This window comes from Zootoca vivipara, chromosome 10 (genome assembly GCF_965207765.1).
Source record: "Zootoca vivipara chromosome 10, rZooViv2.hap1.1, whole genome shotgun sequence".
NCBI classification, from domain to species: Eukaryota; Metazoa; Chordata; class Lepidosauria; order Squamata; family Lacertidae; genus Zootoca; species Zootoca vivipara.
The window spans coordinates 59,438,337-59,465,493 of NC_142593.1; the positions used below are offsets into that span (position 1 = coordinate 59,438,337).

A 27,157-nucleotide genomic window follows, 5' to 3' on the forward strand; every position below is an offset into this window, starting at 1 on the left:
TGGAGGCTTTTTGTTTCTCTAGACTTTGCTTTCTGTCTCGTTCACTAACACACCCTACATTTTTACTCTTCCTGCTCTGACTCACCTCACCAGTTTGGCTGAGTCTCCTTTACGCAGGAAGGGAGCGGGTCTCACAACCTTGTGGCGTAAACCTGCGATGTTACATAAAACAACCCCTAAAAGTGAAAATGTAACGGAGCCTTCACCAGCAGTGAGATAAGCCAGGACTAGTCTGAGCCTGTGCCACGAGTTTGTGCCATCTGAGAGGATGATGAAGTCAAGCAAGAGAGGAAGGCTGTTGCTTCATGCCTTGCCTGGAGGGGGAGGGGGGTTCGAAGAAGCACCTGCCTGGTTCCAGCTGGAGAAACAGAGGTCCCACCCGCACTGCACATTAAAAGCAGTATCGTTTACAGAAATCAAAAAGAAAAACCACATAAACATAAGAAGAGAACACACAAAAAAGGAAAACATAACAATAAAAACCATATTCCAAAAAATCATATAATAATAATAATAATAATAATAATAATAATAATAATAATAATAATAAATTCATATACAAACAGAAGAAAGAAAGAAATATACAAATAAGCAAAAATAGCACAACACAAAACAAAACAATATACAAAACAAAAAACAAAAATCCCTTCCTATTATTCACATCATTTTCTATACCTTCTTTTTCCAGGTAGTTTTGTACATATTTCCATTCTTCCTTTATTTTTTGCCTTGGAACATTCCTAAATATAGCCGTCAGTTTCGCCATCGTCAGATAATCTATCATTTTTTTCCTCCCACTCCTGAACCGTTGGTAAATTTGCACCCTTCCGTTTTGATGCTATTAGGGTCCTGGCTGCCGCACAGGCGTAAAGTAAAATGTTAATTCTGTCTTTCGGAATGTTGCTTGGGATCAAACTTAGGAGAAAAATTTCAGGGCTTTTAACAAATGTGATTTTTAGCATTTTTTTCATTTTATCATATACCTTATCCCAGAACTCAGCAACTCTCGGGCACGTCCACCAACAGTGGTAAAAACTTCCTATTTTCTGTTGACATTTCCAACACTTTCCATCCCCCGATTTATAGAACTTGGCCATTCTTTCCGGGGTAACATACCACCTTTTTGATTTCTGTAAACTCTTTTAAAATATAAATAAAGATAATTTTAAACTTAAAAAAAATAAAAAATAAAGCAGTATCGTACTACAGTGGTGCCTCGCTTAACGAATGCCCTGCTTAACGAAATTTCCGCTTAACGAAAGGATTTTTTGAGCGGAGGTTGCCTCGCTAGACGAATTCGTTTTATGAAAAATTCGTCTAGCGAATCGCGGTTTCCCATAGGAATGCATTGAAATTCAATTAATGCGTTCCTATGGGCAAAAAAAATTCCAAAAAATTTTCAATGCATTCCTATGGGATTCGCTAAACGAATTTTTCGTTATAAGAAAAGACCCGTGGAACGAATTAAATTCGTCTAGCGAGGCACCACTGTACTTGAAACAATCGCAGCTTTCCCCAAAGAATCCCGGGAAGTATAACTGGTTAACAGTGCTGCGAGTTGCTAGGACAGGCTTCTCAGAAACAGGACCTACTTTTAACCCAAATATGCATTTGGGGATCCAGAGAGTGTGGCTTGTCTGAGACCTCATGCTGGATCAGGAGCTCGAAGAGGTCGGGTGGGATGGAGGTTGAAGCTGCCTTCCTGGGCATAGATCTATTATATCTATCAGGGACGCGGGTGGCGCTGTGCTCTAAACCACTGAGCCTCTTGGGCTTGCCAATCAGAAGGTCAGCAGTTCGAATCCCCGCGATGGGGTGAGCTCCCGTTGCTCTGTCCCAGCTCCTGCCAACCTAGCAGTTCGAAAGCACGCCAGTGCAAGTAGATAAATAGGTACTGCTGCAGCAGGAAGGTAAATGGCGTTTCCGTGCGCTGCTCTGGTTTCCATCATGGTGTCCTGTTGTACCAGAAGCGGTTTAGTCATAGTGGCCACATGACCCGGAAAACTGTCTGCAGACAAACGCCGGCTCTCTCGGCCTGAAAAGTGAGATGAGCACCCCAACCCCATAATCACCTTTGAATGGACTTAACCGTCCAGGGGTCCTTTACCTTTTGTTACCTATTATATCTATCTCATACCCTCCAACGTTTCTCTGACGGAAATAGAGACATTCTATCTGTATTGCTCTGGTACTGTATATTCCTTTATTTTGGATTAAGGCTGGGGACACACTCTGCTCTTGCAGTCAGTCAAAAAGATGCATGCACAGCCCAAGGCAATAATGCTTCCAAATACCAGTTGCTAGAAACCACAGGAGGGGAGAGTTGCTCTTGTGCTCGGATCCTGCTTGTTGGTATCCCACAGGCATCTGTTTAGCCACTGCAAGAACAGGATCCTGGACTAGATGGGCCACTGGCCTGATCCATCAGGCATTTCTATTGTTCTTACACATACAAATACACACTGATATTTTCTCTCTTTTTTGACAAATAATTTTTATTAGTTTTCCAATGTTATCCTAATAATATTATAATATTTATTGTGGTTCTGTTGGTGTCAGCCGCCCTGAGCCCGGTTTTTGACTGGGGAGGGCGGGGTATAAATAAAATTTATTATTATTATTATTATTATTATTATTATTATTATTATTATTAATAGCCCAATTATAACAATACCAGTTAATTCCCAATGAATACAGTTATTCAAATACCAATTAATTCCTAATACATTTTAAAGTGGCTCCCCATGTGGTGGATTTGATGCATTTCTAATCTTATATTTCTGCGTTCCACAATTCTATTAATGTCAGTTACATTTTCTTGGTAACTGCCCTCCTAAGTAAGGGTCAAGAGATGGAGGGAAGCTGAGCTGAGCTCCCACAACTGGTGACTAGGAACCTGGGCAGTCCACGCAAAAATCAGCGGGACGTTTTACAAGAGGCCAGGCAGGTCAGGAAGCAAAGGTAGGCTTGGGGCTAGTCCCTCCAGAACCAAGGTCCCACCTCACCCCCCAGCTTCAGGATTTGAACTCGTGTCTCATATGCTCCTCTTTGGGTTTCTCGCCCTCTTCATTAGCCCCTCAATGAGGACTTTAGCACAGCACCTCTTGCTTCCAAACACAGCATTTGCACAGCTCAGAGGAATATGGCTGCTAACCAGAAGAACATAAGAAGAGTCTGCTGAATCATCTAGTCTGGCATCCTGTTTTCGGTTTGAACTGTGTAAAGGCACCAGTTCAAACAGAATTATGTATATACGTACCATATATTTGCATGGTGGTGATGCTCCTGTTGGGACCTTTTAGGAGACCCATAAAGGTAAAGGTAAAAGGACCCCTGACCATTAGGTCCAGTCGTGACCGACTCTGGGGTTGCACGCTCATCTCGCATTATTGGCCGAGGGAGCCGGCATACAGCTTCCAGGTCATGTGGCCAGCATGACAAAGCCGCTTCTGGCAAACCAGAGCTGCACATGGAAACGCCGTTTACCTTCCCGCTGTAGCGCTACCTATTTATTTACTTGCACTTTGTTGTGCTTTGGAACTGCTAGGTGGGCAGGAGCTGGGACCGAGCAATGGGAGCTCACCCCGTCACAGGGATTCGAACCGCCGACCTTCTGATTGGCAAGCCCTAGGCTCAGTGGTTTAGCCCACAGCGCCACCTGGGTCCCTTTAGGAGACCCATATTCCCCTTAAATAACTACAATTCCCAGTGTGGTTTAACTCTCCATCCCTCTCCCTAGCAAACTTTAAAAATTGTAGCTTGGGAGGGCAGTGCAGGTCTCTTAAGAAATCTCAGCACTCTTAACAAACTACATTTCCCAGGATTCTTTGCAGGAGGACATGACTGCTTACAGTGGTATGGTATTGTTTCAAATGGATAGTGCAAGTCCGACTTTTTGTCCCATCCAGCAGGTGAAGTCTTATGTTCTCAAATCCACTGCAACGTCTCCAATGCATTTGGATGCATTTGGATTCCCTCTCCCTACCAGTACTACTCCCTACTAATACGGTACTAATGCTAATGCGAATAATAATCAAGAAATGGAAAAAGTGAAAGCACAAGCAGTTTACCTTTCCAAGGATTTTATGTGAAGGTCTTCTCCAGTACAATTAACTCAAGCCTTCAGCTTGAGCTGAAAAAATATGCAATGTGTATATGGAATATGCAGAAATGGTGAAACTTACCGGAAGAATAAGAAATCAATATCACAAACTTTTTAATATATAAAAGAATGGCAATAGTTTATTGAATATTTATCAATTGCAAACAGATACAAACATTCGCAGGATTGTAATAACCTGCAGTTTCATAAGGGTATATATATATAAAGTAGATAATTAAATGAGCAAATTAAATGAATTTGGATATGCAGAAGATAGTAAAATATATAAGGAACTGCAGAAAGAGGGGGAAAGAAGTCAAATTCTGAAATGTTAAATTGATTGTAAAACTAATGAAATATATAAACTTGAAAAGTACTTTTTTTAAAAATGAAAGAGGAAGTAGAGAAAGACGTCAGTCTTAACAACGTCCTCTTTTTGTTCTACAGATGTTTCAAGGGAGGAAAGGGAACTCCCCTCATGACCAAGGGGGCATTGAGTTGGTGGGAGGGGCTCAAAGGCTTAGTGTACATCAGGAAAAGACTGGTGGTTATTGCGCCTGTAATGTGAACAAATGGTAGCTCCCCCCCAATTGTGATTAGTATATTATTATTTTACAATATGGTATGTTATTTATTTTTCTGTAATTTTCTTTTTCTTCCTTGGATTTCCCCTGCAAATAAAAAAATCTGCAAATAAAAAAGTAACTTTATAAAAAGTCACCATGTTGGTCACCAAAGAACATCAAAACAGCTTGCTAGATAAGGTGAAGGACTCCTCTAGTACAGCATCCTGTTCTCACAGTGGCTGATAAAATTCCTCTTCTGGAAAGCCCACTGACGAGACATGAGCGCAACAGTCCTCTGCACACCTGCGATTCCCAGCTAGCAGACCCTGGTAGCTTTGTCTTTCATGAATTTATCTAAACTTCTTTTAAAGCCATCTCAGTCCCTCAAGTGTCCCTGTTTTCCAGGGACAATCCCAGATTTGCAAAAGCATTCCCAGATTCTGATTCGATCCCGGAATGTGCCGCTTTTCATTAGGACGTCCCTATTTTCCTTGGAGAACTGTTGGAGGGTATGGAGTTATGCGACCCCCGAGCCAAGGAGATAAGTAACTATACAACTTTTAGAATACATCTGAAGACAGCCCGGTATGGGGAAGTTTTTTAAAAAAATGTTCAATGTTTTCTGTTTTTATATATGTTAGAAGCCGCCCAGAGTGGCTGCTGCAATCTAGTCAGATGGGTGGGGTATAAATAATAAAATTTGTACTATAATGGAATAGCACATCCCGATTTTTGTAGGAGAAATGGTGGAGGGTATGCCATCCAAGTTGGCGACCCGTCAACAGCTGAGTCTGAGAAACGTTTTCTCATTCTGCATATGAAAGAATACCATTTGCCCATCTAATACTGTCTAGTATCCCTGGCAGATGTGTGTGGTGTAGTGTAGAGCCAGTGTGGTGTAGTGGTTAAGAGCGGTGGACTCATAATCTGGGGAACCGGGTTCGTGTCTCCGCTCCTCCACATGCAGCTGCTGGGTGACCTTGGGCTAGTCACACTTCTCTGAAGTCTCTCAGCCCCACTCACCTCACAGAGTGTTTGTTGTGGGAGAGGAAGGGAAAGGAGAATGCTAGCCGCTTTGAGACTCCTTCTGGTAGTGAGAAAGCAGGATATCAAATCCAAACTCTTCTTCTTCTCCATGGTCTCAGGCAGAGAAAAGGACACCAGGGACTGGGAACTTGGAGCCTTCTCATGCAAAGCGCCCACTTTGCCAATGAACTGTGTCCTGAAGATGACCTGGTTCTGTAGGTCGGTAGCAGAGCACCTGCTTACATGCAGGCGGTCCAAGCTTCCATCCCTGCGATTCCTGGGTAAGGTTAGGCAAGACTCCTGCCGCAAAAGCTGCTACCAGCATCAAAACTCAACTGGCGTGACTTGGCACCGTTTCTCATGTTCGCTGAGCATGCTTCTGGGTGGACCCCTCCCATTGCACATGAGCTGTTCACAGCCCATTTTTCTGTGTGGGCTTTTAGTGCATTGATTTCCGCACCTTCACAATTTTAGAGCGTTTTCTGGAGCTTGCCATCCACCCCAGAGTGTGGAGCTTTTTGGAATGTACCGTGAGTGTATCTCAGACGCACGCCACACCCTGCTGCATTTTTCCGTCCTGGGCACGCATGCAGGTGTGTGCTCAGAACCACAAGACGCATGAGACCTAGGCCTAAGAACATCATGAGAGCCTGCTGGATCAAGCCAATGGAAACCCGCGGAATCCTGCAAGCAGGATTGAGCCACAAGAGCCCTCTTCCCTCTAGTGGTTTCCAGCTACTTATATTCAGAGGGACTGCTGCCTCCAGCCAGGGCCAAATTTGTAGTCCCTAAGCACTTAAAAAAATGGGTGCCCCCATACAGATCGAATTGAAAACATAAGCAACAATAAACCGTGAAATGACGCCTTATTTTTTTGAAACGAAACAAAACGTGGAGTAGGATGGAAAACGATGTTTGTTTCTGTATACTTCCACTATTTGTATTTGAAAAATTCCCTCCTGCTTTTTTCTAATTGCAAAGCCTTCAATCAGATGCTCAAAACTAATCTCCATGCTTCTATAGTTTGTGCAGATAGGCCGGCCGGCCGGCCGGTCTTATTGCAGAGTTGTTCTGTTGGGATTTTGGAAATATACGCTCAGAAACTTGTGACCATTAATGTTAAAAATCCAACAATGGGAAATTTGTGGCAGCCCCCTTGATGCCCATAGCATGTGCTTCTTTTGCAGAGCCCTGGGTTAAACTAGGATAAAAGCCAGTGAACATTAATCAATACCTTTTTTCTTTCTTTCTGGAGTTGGGGTTTGGTTGCTTTTCTCGTCCCCACATGGCATTTCATGGGTGGAGCTCAACTTTTCAAGACAGGGAGCTGCCAAATGGACCCCCCCCCCCACAGTCCTGCAAACAAAACCAACTGCTCCCATTTCCTCATTGCCTCTTCCACTGAGATGGTATTAAAGCTGTCAGGAAACGCAGGCCGAAAAAGCGAGACGGGCGATTAAGGCATGCCACGGCAAACCTCGCTCATTGTGAGAGGAACGAAGGGGCTGTCGAGGCAATGTTTGCCAGGAGATCTCAAAGCCTTCTGGAGGAGAACGGCGGCATTTCCTGCTTGAGTTGACCTCCAAAGATGATTTGCTTTTCACAGGTTTAGCTCTTAATTAGCAAGAGAGAAAAGGTGTAGTCAAAGGCTAGCAGGATTTCTTTGTAATCTCCGTTCCCTTTCTTCAGTGTGATATGCAAGACATCGTATTGATGGTTTAGTAATGGGCTTACTGGTCTTGCACACCTGCCAGTTGTTCTCACAGGCTGGGTGGCTCCAAGGAGGGATCGGCAAGGATCAGGGTGTCTCCTGTTATGCAAATATAAGGCGCTAGTACACTTGGAATACTCTGTCTGGTTCTGGTCGCCTCGTCCCAAAAAGGATATTGAGAAAAGTTCCTAAAAAGGCAGCCAATGGTTTATAGAAAGTGGATTTGTTGAGTGTTATCATGGAGTGGGTGTGTCGAATAATTTCTCTCCCCTTTTCTCTTTTCTCTTTATCCTTTCCCTATATTGCTTTCTCTCTCTCCTTTTCTGGCCCATGTTTTAATTTAGATTAGCTTTCCAGCTTTGGATAAAAAGGGTACTGGATATTAACTTTTGTATTCCTTTTTTGTGAATGTTAATGAAATGTATTCAAAAAGAGAGGGAAAAAGGCAACCGACCTGATCGATGGGAAGGAACAACTTCCCTCCGGGGAAGAGCTTCAGCATTGGGGAATTTTTAGTTTAGAGAAAATGCGAGTAAGGGAGTGACATTCAGTTTTTACCCCCCCTGCAATTGTGGGTTGTAGAATGCAAAGTGCTTCCCACAACCTCGTGAAAGAGAGCGGTCAGCCTTCTTACTGTCTTCACACTGCAGGTGGCCTGAGGCAGAGATACCCAAGGCCACCGGCTGAGATCTTGGCACAGGTGAGATCTGAACTAGGCTCGCTTTTGTCAACCTGGTGCCCTCCAATGTTTTGGATTACAACTCCCACCAGCTATTGGATTACAACTCCTAGGTGCCAGCCTAGTTTGGATCTTCCAGTGCCTATTTTGCCACCTGCGGTTCCCAAGAGTCTTTTCTTCATTTTCCAGATTCTTCCAGACATCCCAGAGAAGCGTCACCTCCCAAGCGGAAGCCTTTTCCTGCTCCAGGTGCACGACAGGCATTAAAAAGTTTATAAGCGTTAGTAAGAGTTATATTTGGAAGGGTTTATCAAGTTTCTGTTTGCACTCAGGGCATATTTAAACCAGGCACCGTCTTGTTTTACTGGGAAGGAGGGGCTTAAAGAGCACGATCCTGGCCACGCTTTTCTGCACAAGGCAAAAGGAGACTTCACGACACAGGATTGGGTGACTGTGTGCTCAATCAGCAGCAACATTAGGAGTTATGTTGATGCATCGATGCAGCAAAAATACCCAGGGCAGGTTGTGTGTGAATGCAGGACGGAGGAACCTCAGACGCAGGGACTGAATGCAGCCCTGCAAGCCTCTCTGCCTGGCCCTCAAAACTCTTTCCAGGCTCTACACCCATCGCCAGCTGTTTTCTTCCTGGGTGAAATGCGTCCTTGAACACCACTCCTGCTTCTTGTTTGCCTAGATCATAGAATCATAGAGTTTGAAGAGACCGCAAGGGCCATCCAGTCCAACCCCCTGCCAAGCAGGAAACACCATCAAAGCATTCTTGACAGATGGCTGCCAAGCCTCTGCTTAAAGACCTCCAAAGAAGGAGACTCCACCACACACCTTGGCAGCAAATTCCACTGCCGAACAGCTCTTACTGTCAGGAAGTTCTTCCTAATGTTTAGGTGGAATCTTCTTTCTTGTAGTTTGAATCCATTGCTCCGTGTCCGCTTCTCTGGAGCAGCAGAAAACAACCTTTCTCCCTCCTCTATATGACATCCTTTTATATATCTGAACATGGCTATCATATCACCCCTTAACCTTCTCTTCTCCAGGCTAAACATACCCAGCTCCCTAAGCCATTCCTCATAAGGCATCGTTTCCAGGCCCTTGACCATTTTGGTTGTCTTCCTCTGGACACGTTCCAACTTGTCAGTATCCTTCTTGAACTGTGGTGCCCAGAACTGGACACAGTACTCCAGGTGAGGTCTGACCAGAGCAGAATACAGTGGTATTATTACTTCCCTAGATCTAGATGCTATACTCCTATTGATGCAGCCCGGAATTGCATTGGCTTTTTTAGTTACAGTACTGCATCACACTGTTGACTCATGATCAGGGTTTCCCAAGCTTGGGTCTCCACCTGTTTTGGGACTACAATTCCCATTACCCCTGACCACAGGTTCTGCAAGCTAGGGGGTGATGGGTGATGTAGTTCCAAAACAGCCAGAGACCCAAGTTTGGGAAACCTTGGGTGGAAGGGCAGAGGCGGGAGGGTGCAAGTGTAGTAACTAGGCAAGATTTGCATTTGTTCCTCCGCCCACTTGTGTCTCTGGCCCCGCCCACGAGGGGCATGTGGCCACCCAGAAGGTTGCCAAGAATGGAGGGGGTGTGGCCCTCGGGCTTAAGAAAGCTTCCCCACCCCTGCCTGGCCAAAATAATTGAGGGCACGGCAACTAGACTGGGGCAAATGGGCTGCAGGGAGGCTTTGCGTGGCAAGGTGGGGATGGGACGGGACAGGAAGAGAAGACCTGGGAGAATCCTCGTAGTGACCCACAGGGACAAGAGTTGAAAGGGAACTCCAAGGGTCCTCTAGTCCAACCCCCTGAAATGCAGGAATGACAACTAAAGCATCCGTGATAAATGGCCATCCAACTTTTCAACCTCCAAGGAAGGAGAGTCGACCACCTTCTGAGTTGGCCTGTTCTACCGTTGAACAGCTCTGAAAGTTCTTCCTGATGTTTAATCGGAATCTCCTTTCTTGCAACTTTAATCCATCGGTTCAGGTCCTAGCCTCCGCAGCAGGAGAAAACAAGCTTGCCCCATCTTCTGTGTGACAGCCCTTAAGATATCTGGAGATGGCTCTCATGTCACCCTCTCTGTCTTCTCTTTTCCAAGCTAAGCATAGCCGACTCCTAATTTCTACTCATTCTCTACTAACGCAGTGGTGGAACCGCAAAGCATTAACTGATGTTGCAACTGCAGCATGTTGCAAAAATATCAACCACAAGGCTGCAATGTGAGTGTGCTGTGGCTCCTATCCAGAGCTTGGGTTTGTTTGGTTGTTTTATGAATTAACACCAGCACAAAATTCCGAATATTGAAAGCCTCGGTGTCTATTTTAAAAGTGGGAGAGAGGTTTCTAGTCCTTAGGGCTGTGAATATGGCTTTCAAGGTGGACAGATAACGGGAGGGAGCTCTAGAGAGCATGCAGAGGTGGCTGATCTGGAAAATCTGAATGAAGAAGGCAAAACGAACTTTGCAAAAATAAGTACAAGTGCATTTGCATGATTTCTGCAGGCTAAAGGGCTGCGACATGGAAGATGGAGCGAGCTTGTTTTCAGAGATTCTACAGCTGTGAAGCCTGCACTGCAGGGGGCTGGCCTAGATGACCCTTGGAGACCCTTCCAATTCTATGATTCTCAGGTATAAGCATCCTGAATCTATTTATTGACTGGGAGAGAGTTCTGTATGTGCTAACTCAAGAGTAAAATAAGCTTTGGAGAAAACAGCATTTCACACCTTGGCGGTTTTACGAGGGAGTGGTGTTTTAATTAGAATTCCACTAGACAAATAAAGGGAAATGTTCCAATTATTTCCTTGGCCTCGAAAGGTGGCGGGAAGAGGATTTAATAAGAGTTTCTACAATAGCAGAGTCCTTTATTAGGAAGGTCAGGTTTCTCTAAACTGGATGAGTCTCTAGGAGGAAACAGGATCGAGAGAAGTTTGTATGTAGTAAAAATACCTTTCTTATAAGACAGTTCTAAGTGGGAAAAGTCATGGGTGAGAACACACCCTGGGCAACGCTTTATACACGCAGCACAAAGTTCCAAAAGATTCTAAATGGACCATTTCTCTGTACGAGCCTCTACTGACTTGACCAATCCTTCCCCCAAAATCTTGAAGTCTTCCAAAATGGCCTCCACGTTGGGAACTGTCAGAGGCTCAGGGGCGAGGGCGGACATCATTCTTCCTTTCATGCTCAGCGCCTGTGACAGAAAGAACAGATATAATAAGCAACTGAGTTCAGACCACAGCTCTACTCAAGCATTGTACCAAATCCAGGTTTAGAACCAAAATCTGAACTGAGGTTCTGAACAGGTAGACAAACCATGGTTTGCAGCTCGCCTCTCTGGTTTCATCATCCATCTGCTCAGCATTTCTACCAGGGTCGTCTTAAGCATGTCGGGGCGCCCGGGCACCATGGTGCGGAGATCACTCCGGTGCCCCCGCCCCGTTTCTTGCTGCGGCTGGTGGGTGGACGCTGCGCACCGCGCAACGCCCCCCTGGCAGCCCAGCGCCCTGGAACCCCTCACCACCCAGCCTTCCCCTAGAGCCGGCCCTGATTTCTACTTCCGTGCTATAAGAGCCTCCAGAGGTGCAGAGAGTGTGGTTTTCCCATTTAGGTATCGCAACAAACCTTGGTTAGCACAAACCATGGTTTCCAAACCACCGCCTTTTCAGTGGTGACACCCAGTATTTGGAATTTCTTCCTCAAACCAACTTGCATAGAGCTGATCTTTACCTTTACAATGCCAGGTTATTATTTATTTATTTATTTATTTATTTATTTATTTATTTATACATACCCCGCCCATCTGGCTGGGTTCCCCCCGCCACTCTGGGTGGCTTCCAACAAATAGCAAAATACATTAAAATATCACAGATTAAAAACTTCCCTAAACAGGGCTGCCTTTAGGTGTTTTCTAAATGTCAGGTAGTTGTTTATCTCCTTGACTTCCGATGGGAGGGTGTTTCACAGGGCAGGCGCCACTACCGAAAAGGCCCTCTGCGCTGGATCTCAGTGTCCGGGCTGAACGATGGGGGTGGAGACGCTCCTTCAGGTATACAGGACCGAGGTTGTAAAGGTAAGTTAAAAATACCTCTTTTTTTCTTTTCTTTTTTACTTATCTGGCCAATTTAAGACGGTCTGATACTGTTTCTATCTTACTGGTATAGATTCCATGCTTTGCAATAAATAATCTGTTGCTTTAGCGGGAAGACTGTCCTAAAACTTTCCTATTACTCTGGAAGAGTGAGGAAGAAACCTTTGCTAAGCAACATGGTTTGCTAAACCGTACTCGAGTTTCTCCTTTAACCATGGTTTGGGCATGATCCTTGAATTGAGCCCCGCTCCCTAGGTCTTGCTAGCCTCCAAAACTGCAAGCCAGCCTGAGCCATTTGAGCAGAATCTGTCGGCCAACAGGACCCCAAATGATGCACAAAATGCATATACACAACAGCACAGGGGCAGCCAGGGTGGTGCACCTGCCACCATGAGGGCTAGGAACTTATTTTGCTAGTAAAAAAGGGTGGGGGTGTTGGGGGTGGGGAAAGGAGGCTTGATTATTCAGCCGACTCTCATCAGATTTCAAGCTAGAGGCTCTGTTCTGCAACCAGTTGGGCATGCCAAGCCATGCAAATTCCAACACCCTCCGACTCTCTTATCCACATGAGCAGTTGCAGTTCCAAAGGAGCAGCCATGTAGATTTATTTATTTATCCTTTGTCTGAAAGCCAGGAGTTCCCCACCCTCTGCTCAAGTCACCTTTCCCTCCAGCTACCATACATCTTGCACTTCCAAAGTGGCTTCTTATCTGGGATCGCTGCCAAGCCCTTCATCAATCAGCTCTGGCCTTTCTTGTCCCTCATCTTCTTTTGCACCTGCTCTCTCTCTCTCTCTCTCTCTCTCTCTCTCTCTCTCTCTATCTATCTATCTATCTTCTAGCTTGCTCCTCATCTATCCCCCCCTTAGATCCTTTCTCCCCTCCAACCCAAAAGGTCTCTGCACCTTTCGCCATGTCGCTTGCCGAAACAGCAGCCCCTCGCTCATCGGCCAAGATTCCCCTTCTCTCTGCAAGCCTCTCCCTGAGCCGTCCCTCCCTGTGTCACTTAACATCAGCTCTAAGCATTCTGGCAGGCAGAACGCTCTCCTGCCACCTCTATTTGCTGCCCAGCGCCTTGTACACAGAGGGCCCTGTGCAATTGCGACCAGGGCTGCTGCTAGGGTTGTTTGCGCCCTAGGCGAGATCACCTTCTGGCACCACCACCCCCCCAATTTCCCAGAGTTGTTGACCTTTTTTAGAAAAAATAAAAGTGGAATAAAAAATAGAGAAAAGAGAAAAAATAAAAATAGGAAATAGGAAAAAATAAAAAAGTAGGAAAAAAAGAGAGAGAGTTCCTTGGCTGAAAGGCGGGATGAAAGGCAGCCTCCGCGCCTCCGGAGAGCGGCCTGAAGCCGCTCAACAGCTGAGGGCGTGGAAGAGGCAGCCCCAGGCAGCACCGGGGGACGGGCAGGCTGGCCAGCGCCCCCTCCATTTTGGTGCCCTAGGCAGCTGCCTAGTTCGCCTTAATGGACGCGCCGGCCCTGATTGCGACCTAGAAGCCAGGTTACAAAAATGCACATGGTCCAAATCCTAGGGTTCAAACCACCTCACCTTGAAAGGCTGTGGCTCGAAGGCCGGAGGCTTCCAGAGGACTCCTATCACCTCTCCTCCATGCTTGTCGTAGAAAAACATCGCCAGGTCACTGAAGGCCTCCTGGAAAGGAGAGAGGTTTAGAAGAGACCAGGGTTAAGCTGGCTGTTTTGGAAGGACAACATTGATCCAAACCTGCATTGATACAGAGGTGCCAAACGAACACTTCTGCAAAAATTGCATGGTTAGAACATATCACGAATGTTTATGTCACAAACAGAACAATCCAAACTACGATAAGGTGTAGAAAGAGGACTCTGAGAGCAACAAATTTAAAACTTGAACCAAGCGTCACCGGTTCCAATTATTCCCAGGGATTCTCAATGAAGACATGATGTCCTCAAAGCCATTCCACCTCGCAGCATCTTAGGTTATGTAATGTTATTTGTTCCTGTGATATTACCAGGTTGGGTTTAACCAAGAAGAAATAAAAAGGTATTTATGTGATTTATTCCAGATCTTCGGTATGTTGATTATTTCTGGCATCTGCAAGTTAACACCTGGTCTGTGATATGCAGATTGCAGGGAAACTCAAAAAATAAGGCGCTCAAAGGCGAGGGTTGTTGTGAGAAACAGCGGAGGAATGCGTTCCTGCCCCAGGGGGAGACTGAGGCCGCGCAGCAGCCTGAAGCTCATAAACGATTGGCTCCTTCGTCACATTTTGGCTAGGGAGAAAACCGAGAGGAGGGTCAGAGTGACAGATGGAGATTGGGCGAAGCTTGCCAATACATTCCTGTAAGGGGAAATGCTTTCACATAAGACTTAAGCTGGGCTCGTCTTGCCCCATCAGCCGTTGCAAATAAACAAATGACTCTAAAACGGTTTAGAACGGAGCAAAGCCTCAACATCACCTACCCATATATCTGCCCAACGCCCATCAAGGTCACACACAGGTCAATCTTTATGTGCGTTGAGACCCACCCTCGACATAAAGCTAATGCATCAATGCATGGACAAAATGAAGCTCAGCTCGTGTTGAATTCTCTGTTTGTTTTAAGGGGGAGGGGGAAGAGGAGGAGAGACCAGTAGCTTCTTTTCCAAGCAGCTCAGCACAGTCCCTGGTGTTCCAAGGCCACGTGGAGAGCCCCTCTTGTGTCACAAGGACACCTGGAAAATAGCCGGAAAGCTGACTGCAAATTGCTTGCCTGTTTTGCAACGCTGGCGGGAAACAGATTTCTAGATTAGATTGCTGCGTATAACGCACCCAAGGGGCTCAGAGACTAGGACTGGGATTTCCCCCACCCCACCCCACCCGGATGTTTTGGACTACAGCTCAGCTCCCATCAGTTGTGCAGGCTGGGGCTTGTGGGAATTGTAACCCAAAACGTTTGGATGGCACCAGGCTGGGGAAAGCTCCCATAAACCGCCTTCCATATAAATGAATGGGTAACGTTCACTCATAGAATCATAGAACCGTAGAGTCGGAAGGGACACCCCCTCCAACGGTCATCTAGTTCAATCCCCTGCAAAGCAGGAATCTCAACATGCGGTTCCCATCCAATTTGAAACCATACCGGACCCTGCTTAGCTTTGTGAATGCGCTAGCAGATTTATTGCTGCACAAGGACAAGAAGGGGGAACTGAAGCTCTGCCCTCAAAGTATACAACAACCTCCAGACCTTTAGAAGGCATCTCAAGGCAGCCCTGCTTAAGGAAGCTTTTAATGTTTGATGGATTTCTGTATTTTGTTGGAAGCCGCCCAGAGTGGCTGGAAGAACCTGGCCAGATGGGCGGGGTATAAATAATATATTATTATTATTATTATTATTATTATTATTATTATTATTATTATTATTATTATACAACTGCAGTCATGTCAAAATCTCACTTCCATCAAACCCCTCTTCTGGGTCCAGCTTTCCTTTTCGTTATTAAATCGTTCCCAGAGTTGGCGAGGTTCGTTTGATACCAAGAAACTGTTGACATTTTCAGCCCTCCCGTTGCGAGAATCTGGTGATCTGATGTTTTGAGAAAGGAGGGGGAGGAACTGCTCTTCTCTTCTTCCATCCCTGACTGATTGACTGGTTTCGTTTTTACCTTGTAGAGATAAGGTGGCTGAGTGAGCAATGTAACACTCCTGCAAGCCAGTGTATTCTATAGTATGTAGCTTTTGTAAATAAATAAAATGAGGTATGCTTCTAACCTCCACAGCAAGCTTCCGCGTGGATCTCTGCTGTTACTGAATGGTGCTCACAATTGCGGTTGTGAGTCCAGGCTATCGGGTCACGCTGAAGGTGCTCCAGTCACTTAGCCTAGGGGCTTGAGACGTGGGGCAGAACCTGGTATATACCCACAGAAACCGAGCCTATAGCACCATCGTCCCGGTTCCTGCCACCAGAGATTCAGCAGGGTTCCTTCTGTGCCAGCTCTAAAAATGCCTGCTGGAACGGTTTCTGTTCTGCCAGGCCTAGGAGGGCAATTAAGAGTAAACTCTTCCGCGGTGATTAACTAATGCCCGTTATTTAATTTTGTAATGGTTTTATTGTATGGGTTTATGTTTTTCTTGGGATGCAGGTGGCGCTGTGGATTAAACCACAGAGCCTAGGGCTTGCTGATCAGAAGGTCAGCGGTTCGAATCCCTGCAATGGGGTTAGCTCCTGTTGTTCAGTCCCAGCTCCTGCCAACCTAGCAGTTCGAAAGCACATCAAAGTGCAAATCGATAAATAGGTACCGCTCCAAGCGGGAAGGTAAATGCTGTTTCCGTGCACTGCTCTGGTTCGCCAGAAGCGGCTTAGTCATGCTGGCCACATGACCTGGAAGCTATATGCCGGCTCCCTTGGCCAATAACGCGAGATGAGCGCCGCGACCCCAGAGTCGGTCACGACTGGACCTAATGGTCAGGGGTCCCTTTACCTATGTTTTTATTGCTGTAAATCATGTGTGTGTGTGTGTGTGTGTGTGTGTGATGCAACACTGGTATACAAATATTTTTATTTGTACGAAAGTTCTTAATATATTAATAATCAATTAATAATTAACATATTAAGCCTGCCTGGACCGTTGGCTCAGCCACTAACCTCACATGACCTGATAACTCAGCCTATGCACGTGCATAAGAAAATAAGAAAAGCCGGATTAGGCCCATGCCCCAATCTAGTCCATCATCCTGCTCTCACAGTGGCCAACCAGGCACCCGCCCCAAAGGGAAACCCAAAAGCAGGGCCCATGCCTCCTGTGGGAGTGAGTTCCACAGATTAACCGTAAAGCGGAGGCAATCTCGGGCTGCTCCTGCAGAGGGAGGCCAGGTTTAAGTTTGCGCAACTGAAACAGTTGACTGGGTCCAACTGAAACCACTGCACATTGCAGTGGCTTTCCAACCCTTTTGAGCCCATGGTGCCTTTGACCAACCGCATATTTTCTGTGGCTCCCCTGTGGGGTTTCAGGCCAGACTCAGGGAGGGAGAGAGAGAGATCAAGAGAAGTATTTGCAGATATTCAGCAAGGATGGCTGATGTGAATAGGGAAAAGGAGAGTGCCGAGGCAACACAGGTTGAAAACCTCTGCCTCATTGCATTAACTTGCACGTGGATGATGATGCTATTATACTAATAAGCCTGAGAGATTACGGTTTATGTCTAGGCACAAAGGAATATATGGGGTGCTAATCGCCTCCCCCCCCCACCGCCTTTTCTCATGACGGACGCTTGCTTAATGAAGCCATGTGTGCTAATAAACGTCGGGAGGAATATTGCTCTGTGCCCTGCCAGGATTCTGAACCTTCTTGTTAAAAACCACAGTGTGATTCAGAAGCTGCTGAAGCAACAAAATCCAGATGCTTTTAAAAAATAATAATAATAAGGAAGGGTTACGCACTGCCTGGGAAACTTCCCTTTTGCCAGGAGTCAATGGAGGCACAGATCAGGACAGAACCTGTTCCCTCGCTCTGTTGCAAGGCGATTGTTGAAGAATTGGCTCGGTCTGGGAACGACCCGGGTGTCACCAGGTTCTCCAAAAGCAGCTACCGCTTGCCTGCTTCCTGCATGGTGAATCCCTCCTTTTTATCTTGTTTCCCTGGAGTTTGCAGCAGCAACATCCCTGAGGCCACTTTGTGGTCTGCATTAAGCAATCTACGTACCGGCCGAGAGAGCTAGCAGCTCTGCTGCTTACGTTTATAAGTTTCTGCCTAGGTTTCTGCTGCAGATAGAGACTTGTAAAGCTCTACACGGCACAGGAAGAAGTGGATAGGGTTAAGTTTTCTCCTGCTCCAGAGAAGCAGACACAGAGCAATGGATTCAAACTACGGTACAAGAAAGAAGATTCCACCTAAACATTAGGAAGAACTTCCTGGCAGTAAGAGCTGTTCGGCAGTGGAATTTGCTGCCAAGGAGTGTGGTGGAGTCTCCTTCTTTGGAGGTCTTTAAGCAGAGGCTGATTGCCGAATAATTGATGCTTTTGAATTATGGTGCTGGAGGAGACTCTTGAGAGTCCCATGGACTGCAAGAAGATCAAACCTATCCATTCTGAAGGAAATCAGCCCTGAGTGCTCACTGGAAGGACAGATCGTGAAGCTGAGGCTCCAATACTTTGGCCACCTCATGAGAAGAGAAGACTCCCTGGAAAAGACCCTGATGTTGGGAAAGATTGAGGGCACTAGGAGAAGGGGACGGCAGAGGACGAGATGGTTGGACAGTGTTCTCGAAGCTACGAACATGAGTTTGACCAAACTGTGGGAGGCAGTGGAAGACAGGAGTGCCTGGCGTGCTCTGGTCCATGGGGTCACGAAGAGTCGGACACGACTAAACGACTAAACAACAACAACAAAGCAGAGGCTTGACAGGCATATGCCAAGAAAGCTTTGATGGTGTTTCCTGCTTGGCAGGGGGTTGGACTGGATGGCCCTTGTGGTCTCTTCCAACTCTATGATTCTAAGTTCTCCCCCTGCCTCGTGACACCAGAATTCATGGATATCCAACAAAGCTGTGTGTTGGAAAATTCAGGGCACAGCAAAGAAAATCTTTGAACTGTTAAACTGCGGGACTCGCTGCCACAGAAGGCAGGCATGGCCACCAGCTCGGAAGGCTTGAAAAGAGGATTAATCACATTCGTGGAGGAGTGGGCTACTAATGGCTGCTGGCCACGATGGCTCTGCTCTGCTTCTATGGTCAGGGCCAGCAATGCTTGAGAATACCAGTTGCTGGAAACCACACGAGGGGAGAGGGTCTTATGCTCAGATCCTGCTTGTGGGTTTCGCCTGTGCATCTGATTGGCCACTGTGAGAAGAGGATGCTGAACTAGGTGGGCCATGGGCCTGTTCCAGCTGGCTCTTCTTGTGTTCTTACTTCCCCCTCGCCCATTCCCCTTATTCTGGAAATCTCATCCTCAATATGTGCACCTCCTCGCACCTTTGGTCCCTAGACCATAGCTGCCAAGTACCCCGTTTTCCCCGGGAAACCCCCCGTTTTTACCTACCTTTTCCCAGTGGTCCCCGGTATAGCACTTCGTCTCCTGTTTTTCTCCGTTATTTTCTCCTGCCGGCGGCCATTTTTTCTTTCTTTCTGATTTGCCCTTCTATGGGCACAAAAATGGCTGCTGCCGGCTTCAAAAGTCGCATCTACGCATGACCAGAAGTGCGTAGACGCGACTTCCGGTGTTGGCAGCGGCCATTTTTTGTGCCCATAGATGGGCGGGGTGACACCGGAAGTTGCGCCGACGCACTTCCGGTCATGCGTAGAAGCTACTTTTGAAGCCGGTGGCAGCCATTTTTGGTGCCCATAGAAGGGCAAAGCGACACTGGAAGTTACGTCGACGCAACTTCCGGTGTCACACGGCTGCCGGTCCCGGATTCTGCACTCCGGGACTTGGAAGGTAAGCCCTAGACCAAAGGGTTAGCCAACAGCGTCTCCTCTGCTGGCAGAAGAAGCCAACAGCGTCTCCTCCAGCAGACTGGAGGAGGGCAAATGTTGTCCCTATTTTCAAAAAGGGGAAAAGAGAGGACCCAAACAATTACCGCCCAGTCAGCCTGACATCAATACCAGGAAAGATTCTAGAGCAGATCATTAAGCAAACAGTCTGTGAGCACCTAGAAAGAAACTCTGTGATCACTAAAAGTCAGCATGGGTTCCTGAAAAATAAGTCATGTCAGACTAATCTGATCTCATTTTTTGACAGAATTACAAGCCTGGTAGATGAAGGGAACGCTGTGGATGTAGCCTATCTTGATTTCAGCAAGGCCTTTGACAAGGTGCCCCATGATATTCTTGTAAAGAAGCTGGTAAAATGTGGGCTAGACAATACAAATTCAGTGGATTTGTAGCTGGCTTACTGACCGAACCCAAAGGGTGCTCATCAATGGCTCCTCCTCATCCTGGAGAGTAGTGACTAGTGGGGTGCCACAGGGTTCTGTCTTGGGCCCAGTCTTGTTCAACATCTTTATCAATGACTTGGATGATGGGCTTGAGGGCATCCTGAGCAAGTTTGCAGATGACACCAAATTGGGAGGGGTGGCTAACACCCCAGAGGACAGGATCACACTTCAGAATGACCTTAACAGATTAGACAACTGGGCCAAAGCAAACAAGATGAATTTTAACAAGGAGAAATGTAAAGTACTACACTTGGGCAAAAAAAATGAAAGGCACAAATACAGGATGGGAGACACCTGGCTTGAGAGCAGTACATGTGAAAAGGATCTAGGAGTCTTGGTAGACCACAAACTTGACATGAGTCAGCAGTGTGATGCAGCAGCTAAAAAAGCCAATGCAATTCTGGGCTGCATCAATAGGAGTATAGCATCTAGATCAAGGGAAGTAATAGTACCACTGTATTCTGCTCTGGTCAGACCTCACCTGGAGTACTGTGTCCAGTTCTGGGCACCACAGTTCAAGAAGGATACTGATAAGCTGGAACGTGTCCAGAAGAGGGCAACCAAAATGGTCAAAGGCCTGGAAACGATGCCTTATGAGGAACGGCTTAGGGAGCTGGGTATGTTTAGCCTGGAGAAGAGAAGGTTAAGGGGTGATATGATAACCATGTTCAAATATATAAAAGGATGTCATATAGAGGAGGGAGAAAGGTTGTTTTCTGCTGCTCCAGAGAAGCGGACACGGAGCAACGGATTCAAACTACAAGAAAGAAAATTCCACCTAAACATTAGGAAGAACTTCCTGACAGTAAGAGCTGTTCGGCAGTGGAATTTGCTGCCAAGGAGTGTGGTGGAGTCTCCTTCTTTGGAGGTCTTTAAGCAGAGGCTTGACAGCCATCTGTCAGGAATGCTTTGATGGTGTTTCCTGCTTGGCAGGGGGTTGGACTGGATGGCCCTTGTGGTCTCTTCCAACTCTATGATTCTATGATTCTATGATTCTATGATCTATCAAGGGACAGGGGAAGGAGGTCATCTGTTGGAATTCCTCTCTCCCCACCGCAGGCCCTGTGCCCTGCCCCAAGAGCCAAGGCAGATTTTGGGAGTCTGGGGGGGAGGGGAAGAAGGGGGAATCACCAAAAGTATTCCCTCCCCCACTGTTTCATTGGCATGTGCCTTCTTCCGGCAGAGGGAAGAATACCCCCATATGTGATGGCATTTGCTCACGCCCACCCACACCTCCCTGCCATCTAATTTTTATATTGTAACTGCTCTGCGAATGGACACCCATTCTAAGAACACAGGAACTGCCTTGCGGAATCTGCAGATTGAGGTCTGCTTGGCTGGAATCCTCACTCGGCCATAAAGCTCAACGATTGACCTCAGGCCTGGTCCTCCCTCACAGGGCTGTCGTGAGGATTAAGGGGGGGAAAATAGAACAATGTACACCAGCTTGAGCTCGTTGGAGGAAAAGGTTGGATATAAATGCAATTAATCAATCAATCAATCAATCAATTAACAAAAGTCTTCCACTTACTACGGAAAGCCAACTGTCATGGATGCAGAGACAGGTTGCAACATCAAAACACAATATTAAAAATATTTAAAACAACTTCCCATCTCAGAAAAAGGAGGGTCCTAAAAGCACAAAGCTCAAGTGTCAAAAGCCATGTTAATGAGGTGCATTTAGTATTTGCCTGAAGCTGTATAATGAAGGTGTCAAGCAGCTCAACAAGGACTGAGGGTGAGAGTCAACTAAATTTTATTCAGAGTGAACCCAATAAAATACATGACTAAGTTAGGGTCGTTCATTTAAAACAGGTCTACTCTTGAGTAAAACTTGGCTGAGGGTGCTCAGCGGCAACGGAACCCTGGCCAACTCTTGTGAAGGAGAAAACTGCATGGGGAAGGGGAAGGAATAGAGTATCCTGCAGGAGGAGATGGCTAGCAGGCACACCAAACAGAAGCACTCCAGGCAAGACATAGCTCAGTTGGTAGAGCATGAGACTCTAAATCACAGGGTGGTGGGTTCGAGCTCCGCGCTGGATGAAAAATACCTGCATCCTAGGAGGGTTGGACTAGATGATCCTCAGGGTCCCTTTCAAACTCTAGGCTTCGATGATTCTATGATCCCTCTCTTCTAATACAAACTCAGTCCTGGCAGCCGTGCAACAATTTGGTGCAGCTCCCTTGTATGATTATAGTGAGCACGGAACATCTGCTTGCGTTATTTTTTCCCAGCTCCTGCTTACCTGCAGCTCCCGCAGGTAGAGCTGAGCCGGGTCGTAATCCACCACTGGGAAAGCCGAGGTTTTGACAGCCGCACTGCTTTTCAACGTTCCCCGGAAGAAGGACTTGGCCGGCCGGTCCACTGCCTCCAGGTGCCTCGGGATCTGCTTGGGGTTCAGGTGGATGAGGACATCGTAGAAGTCCAGAGGAGGGCGGAAGACCATCTGCCAAGGGGGAAGCCACGTCAAAATGGGGCTCGACGGCAAGGGAAATGTGGAACCGGGTCCCAAAGGAGGGAGAGAAGGGAGTTAGCATCATCTCACCAAGGCCCACAGGGTCTTGGAAACCACAGCTGCACATCATGTTCTTGTCAGCGATTGATGCTGTTAGAGCAACAGACCAAGATGCAATTCCTCCACTCCAATCAGGGTTAGAAACTCAGATATATATATAAGCCAGGGGCAAAATGCCTCTATAAACCAGGGTTATAGACGCCATAATGGAATGCCTAGCTGCTATTTTTGGACCAGAAGACTTTTGGGTTCCTGAAATTCATTCGGATTGTGCATATAAAGTACTAGCTGGCCCTGCACGCGTTGCTGTGCGTTAGTCTGTGAGATGGAGGGTAATAGCCCCCCTTCAGATCCCTCTGAGCCTCAGAGTCCCCTTGAGTCGAGATACTGTGGAGAGGGCAGGTTTCATCCCTGTGTCTCCCCCCACCCTGTTCTGACCCATTACCTATCCCTGCCCTCTATTCGGGCCCCCATCCCCCCCAGGCAGGCCCCTACCTCCACTTGGCAATGTTGGGCCTTGTTGCTGCAAAAGGCCTGTTTTCAGTTGGTTTGGCCTTGTTGCTGCAAAAGGCCTGTTTTCAGTTCTGCTGAGGTCTTCAACACCTCTGCCGGATGGATGGATGGATGGATGGATGGATGGATGTGAGTGGTGGATCTTGTGGTGGAGGCGGGGTTTGTGGGTGTGGTGTAGATTTCACAGGAAGGGAGGGGGTGTACTGTGGGAGGAAATGCACTTGAGGGCGCTGTTTTACTTTGTTGAAAAAGATGTTTGTACCTGCGCAGGTGTGAGTTCTGAGGGATTATTTTTTTCTAACAACACTCGGGGAGTGGCCTGGATTGTTGTGTCAAAATTTCAGGACGATCGGTCAAGCGGTTACGGAGAAAAGTGGATCCCACACTTTCACAATTTTTACATTTTTATATATATAGATAACAGGTAGAATTCTGCGAGTGGTATTAGTGTGTGAAAACAGTCCAGATCTGATCTCGGTGTTGGGATGCCTAGCACTGTGACTGAAGAGAATCTCCAGATCAGGACATAAAGCTGTGAGGGTTGTGGGAGATGCCTCTGACTTGCAGGCTCAAGCTGGCCATGCCTGCAGTAAGCTGGTCTTTTGGAAAAAAATAATTTTATATATCAGATCTCAACAGCTGCAAGTCATGGAGAAGAGAAGGTTAAGGGGTGATGTGATAGCCATGTTCAAATATATAAAAGGATGTCATATAGAGGCGGGTGAAATGTTGTTATCTGCTGCTCCAGAGAAGCGGATATGGAGCAATGGATTCAAACTACAAGAAAGAAGATTCCACCTAAACATTAGGAAGAACTTCCTGCCAGTAAGAGCTGTTCGGCAGTGGAATTTGCTCCCAAGGAGTGTGATGGAGTCTCCTTCTTTGGAGGTCTTTAAGCGGAGGCTTGACAGCCATATGTCAAGAATGCTTTGATGGTGTTTCCTGCTTGGCAGGGGGTTGGACTGGATGGCCCTTGTGGTCTCTTCCAACTGTATGATTCTATGATTAAATGGGAGCACAGTGCTCCACTTCTGCATCTGCAAAGATGCTGAATCACCATCAGTTGAGTTTCTCGGGTTTGCCCACCAGTTTTCTCCCTGCCAAGGAGGAACCCACAGCACCAACTTTCGCAGGCTTACAACCCAGACCGCAAAATAAGAACAACAGAGAGTTCTGGAAGAGGTGCTGCAATGGCATGTCAGCTTCAGGAAGTGGTTGTCACTCTCACACAGGCCTCCCAAAAAAACACCCAGCTCTACAATATTGTGCGCAATATCATGCATCACAAGTGTCGTCGTACTCTGGGCAACTATGGCGACACGCCTGAGCTTCGCAAAAACAAACTGGCAACACAGCAAAAGAGACTTTGGGGGGGGGATCCGAATCTACTCTTTGCTCTCTCCAGAAAAAATGACGAATTGAAATTTGATGACAAAAGCCGCAGAAGTGCAGAGCTAAGATAAACTCAATTTCGCAGCCTCCATCAACTAAGGTGCACCTGACAAAGTGGCCTTGAGACCACAAAAAATTATGCCACAAAAAATGGTTAGGGTTTAAAGTGCCACGAATGCTCTTTGATTCGCTGCAGTCACAGAGACTAATGCAGCTCTGGAAACCGTATCGACTATGAACAATGAAGAGAATGATGAATTGCGACATTTCATTCTGCAGTTCTAAAATGGTTTTGAATCATTTCATAGAATCGTAGAGTTGGGAGGGACCCCAAGGGTCATCTAGCCAACCCGCCCTTCAATGCAGGAAACTCTGCTAAAGCATCCATGGTGCATTTAAACTGGCTTTGCTAGGGAAGCAGGAGCAGCTATGCAAGGCACTGAAGCCCCACATCCGAGCCCTCTACTGGGAATCTTATCCAGTCATTTACAAACCTTCAGTCACGAGGACTAGAAACTTACCTTTAAAAAAATGAAACAAAAGGAGGAAATCAAGTCCCAAGAGGAAAGGTTGAAGGAATTGGGTGTGTTTGCCATGGGAAAGAGAAGGACGAGGGAGGGTTCAGAAGCCTCTTCAGAAACCTGAATGGCTGCCATATATTTGGAAGACGGCAAAGGCGTGCTCTCTGCTGACTAGATCTCATGGACAAGCGACAAGAGGGTAGATTTTGGCTGAACGTTAGGAGGGTCAACAGCCCCTCCTGCCACTTGCTTCACAACACCCCCCCCCCCAAAACCAAGTCTGTCACTCCTTGACAGGTCCAGGTCTGCCAACAAGCTTACAGAACAGCTTTGAATAGGCTATTTTGTTAACTGCAATGCAGGCGGTTGGAATAGACAACCAACTCTACAATTCTATGATTTCATGGATAGACAGATAGACAGATGATAGATAGATAGATGATAGATAGATAGAAGTGAAACTCGGAAAATTAGAATATCGTCGAAAAGTGCATTTATTTCAGTAATGCAACTTAAAAGGTGAAACCAATATTTGAGATAGATGCATGACATGCAAAGCAAGATATGCCAAGCCTTTATTTGTTGTAATTGTAATTATTTATCGTTAGGCGGGTCAATTATAAATGGAATGTGATTAATGAAATGTAATAGCGATGTTTCTTTTTGTCTATTTTTGTATTATTGTAACTATTTGTTTTATTACTGTGGCATTTCCAAAAGAAAGCATTTGTAAAAAATTGAAAGTAAAAGAAAAAATAATAAGTTGCATTACTGAAATAAATGCACTTTCCGACAATATTCTAATTTTCCGAGTTTCACCTGTAGACAGACGGACACAGTGTTATATCAATATTTTCATTAAATAGAACAAATGAATGAATAAACTTGCCTTCACATCCTGGCTTCCCAGAGGGTCCATGAGCTGCTTCTCCAAAACCTGAAGAGATTCCTGACCCAAAACCAGGAGGCGCTGCAGGACCTGGTGTGGGGTGGAGAATAAGAGGCAGAAGAGAGGGGGAGGTTTTGAGAACCGTTCACAGCCAGCGCTGACGGAGGGCACACGAGGGCACTTGGCAAGGGCCGGTGCATTGGGAAGACCCCCCACCTTTGCAAGGCCTGGCTCGATTCTGCAGGAGAGCAAAGGAAGTTCGGGGGCAGCAGGCTCAGGTGGGGCCTTTGCCTCCACACCCTTCCCCTAAAGGAGAGGCCCAGTGCGGTGTACAGGTCAGAGCAGGTTTCCCAAAGTGGGCTGTACTGTCCCCTGGCGGGTGGGGGAATAACCTAGAGGGGCGCCAAGAGGTAAGGGGGCAGCAGGGAGGTGCAGGAGGTGTAAATGACCACCTGACTCTGAAAAGCTGGTATTAGGGAAGCTTTTAATGTTTAGCTTTTAATGGGACCCAGGTGGCGCTGTGGGTTAAACCACTGAGCCTAGGGCTTGCTGATCAGAAGGTCGGCGGTTCGAATCCCTGCGACGGGGTGAGCTCCCGTTGCTTGGTCCCAGCTCCTACCAACCTAGCAGTTCGAAAGCATGTCAAAATGCAAGTAGATAAATAGGAGCCGCTACAGCGGGAAGGTAAACGGCGTTTCCATGTGCTGCTCTGGTTTGCCAGAAGCGGCTTTGTCATGCTGGCCACATGACCTGGAAGCTATACGCCGGCTCCCTCGGCCAATAATGCGAGATGAGCGCGCAACCCCAGAGTCGGTCACGACTGGACCTAATGGTCAGGGGTCCCTTTACCTTAATGTTTAATAGATTGTTCTATTTTGGTGTTCTGTTGGAAGCCTCCCAGAGTGGCAGGGAAACCCAGCCAGATGGGTGGGGTATAAATAATAAATTATTATTATTATATTATCACTGGATCATCAAGTTGAATTAAAGAAACTACAGGGTGGGTGTGTAACACAGGCATCCCCCAACTCGGCCCTCCAGATGTTTTGGACTACACTTCCCATCATCCCTGACCACTGGTCCTGTTAGCTAGGGATGATGGGAGTTGTAGTCCCAAAACATCTGGAGGGCCGAGTTTGGGGGTGCCTGGTGTAACATCTTTACTCTTTCCCCCCTCCTTTCCTCTGTACCACTTTATTGCTTTACAAGTGAAATTCTTTCAATAAAACAATATTTAAAAAGCTGGA

At 46.6% G+C, this 27,157-nt stretch overlaps 1 protein-coding gene across 1 annotated transcript in view; it reads right to left on the reverse strand.

Annotated features, from left to right (window-relative positions):
* Positions 1-10,831: 10,831 nt before the first annotated feature.
* The window catches only part of NOL6 (nucleolar protein 6), a 54,169-nt gene continuing 37,843 nt past the window's right edge, over positions 10,832-27,157 (reverse strand). The window contains exons 23-26 of the mRNA XM_060280382.2: positions 25,911-26,000; positions 22,326-22,526; positions 13,738-13,839; positions 10,832-11,290 (exon numbers count right to left, since the gene is read on the reverse strand). Coding sequence (XP_060136365.2) covers positions 11,141-11,290; positions 13,738-13,839; positions 22,326-22,526; positions 25,911-26,000 — 543 coding nt within the window. The 3' untranslated portion in view covers positions 10,832-11,140. The remainder of the gene's footprint in view (positions 11,291-13,737; positions 13,840-22,325; positions 22,527-25,910; positions 26,001-27,157) is intronic.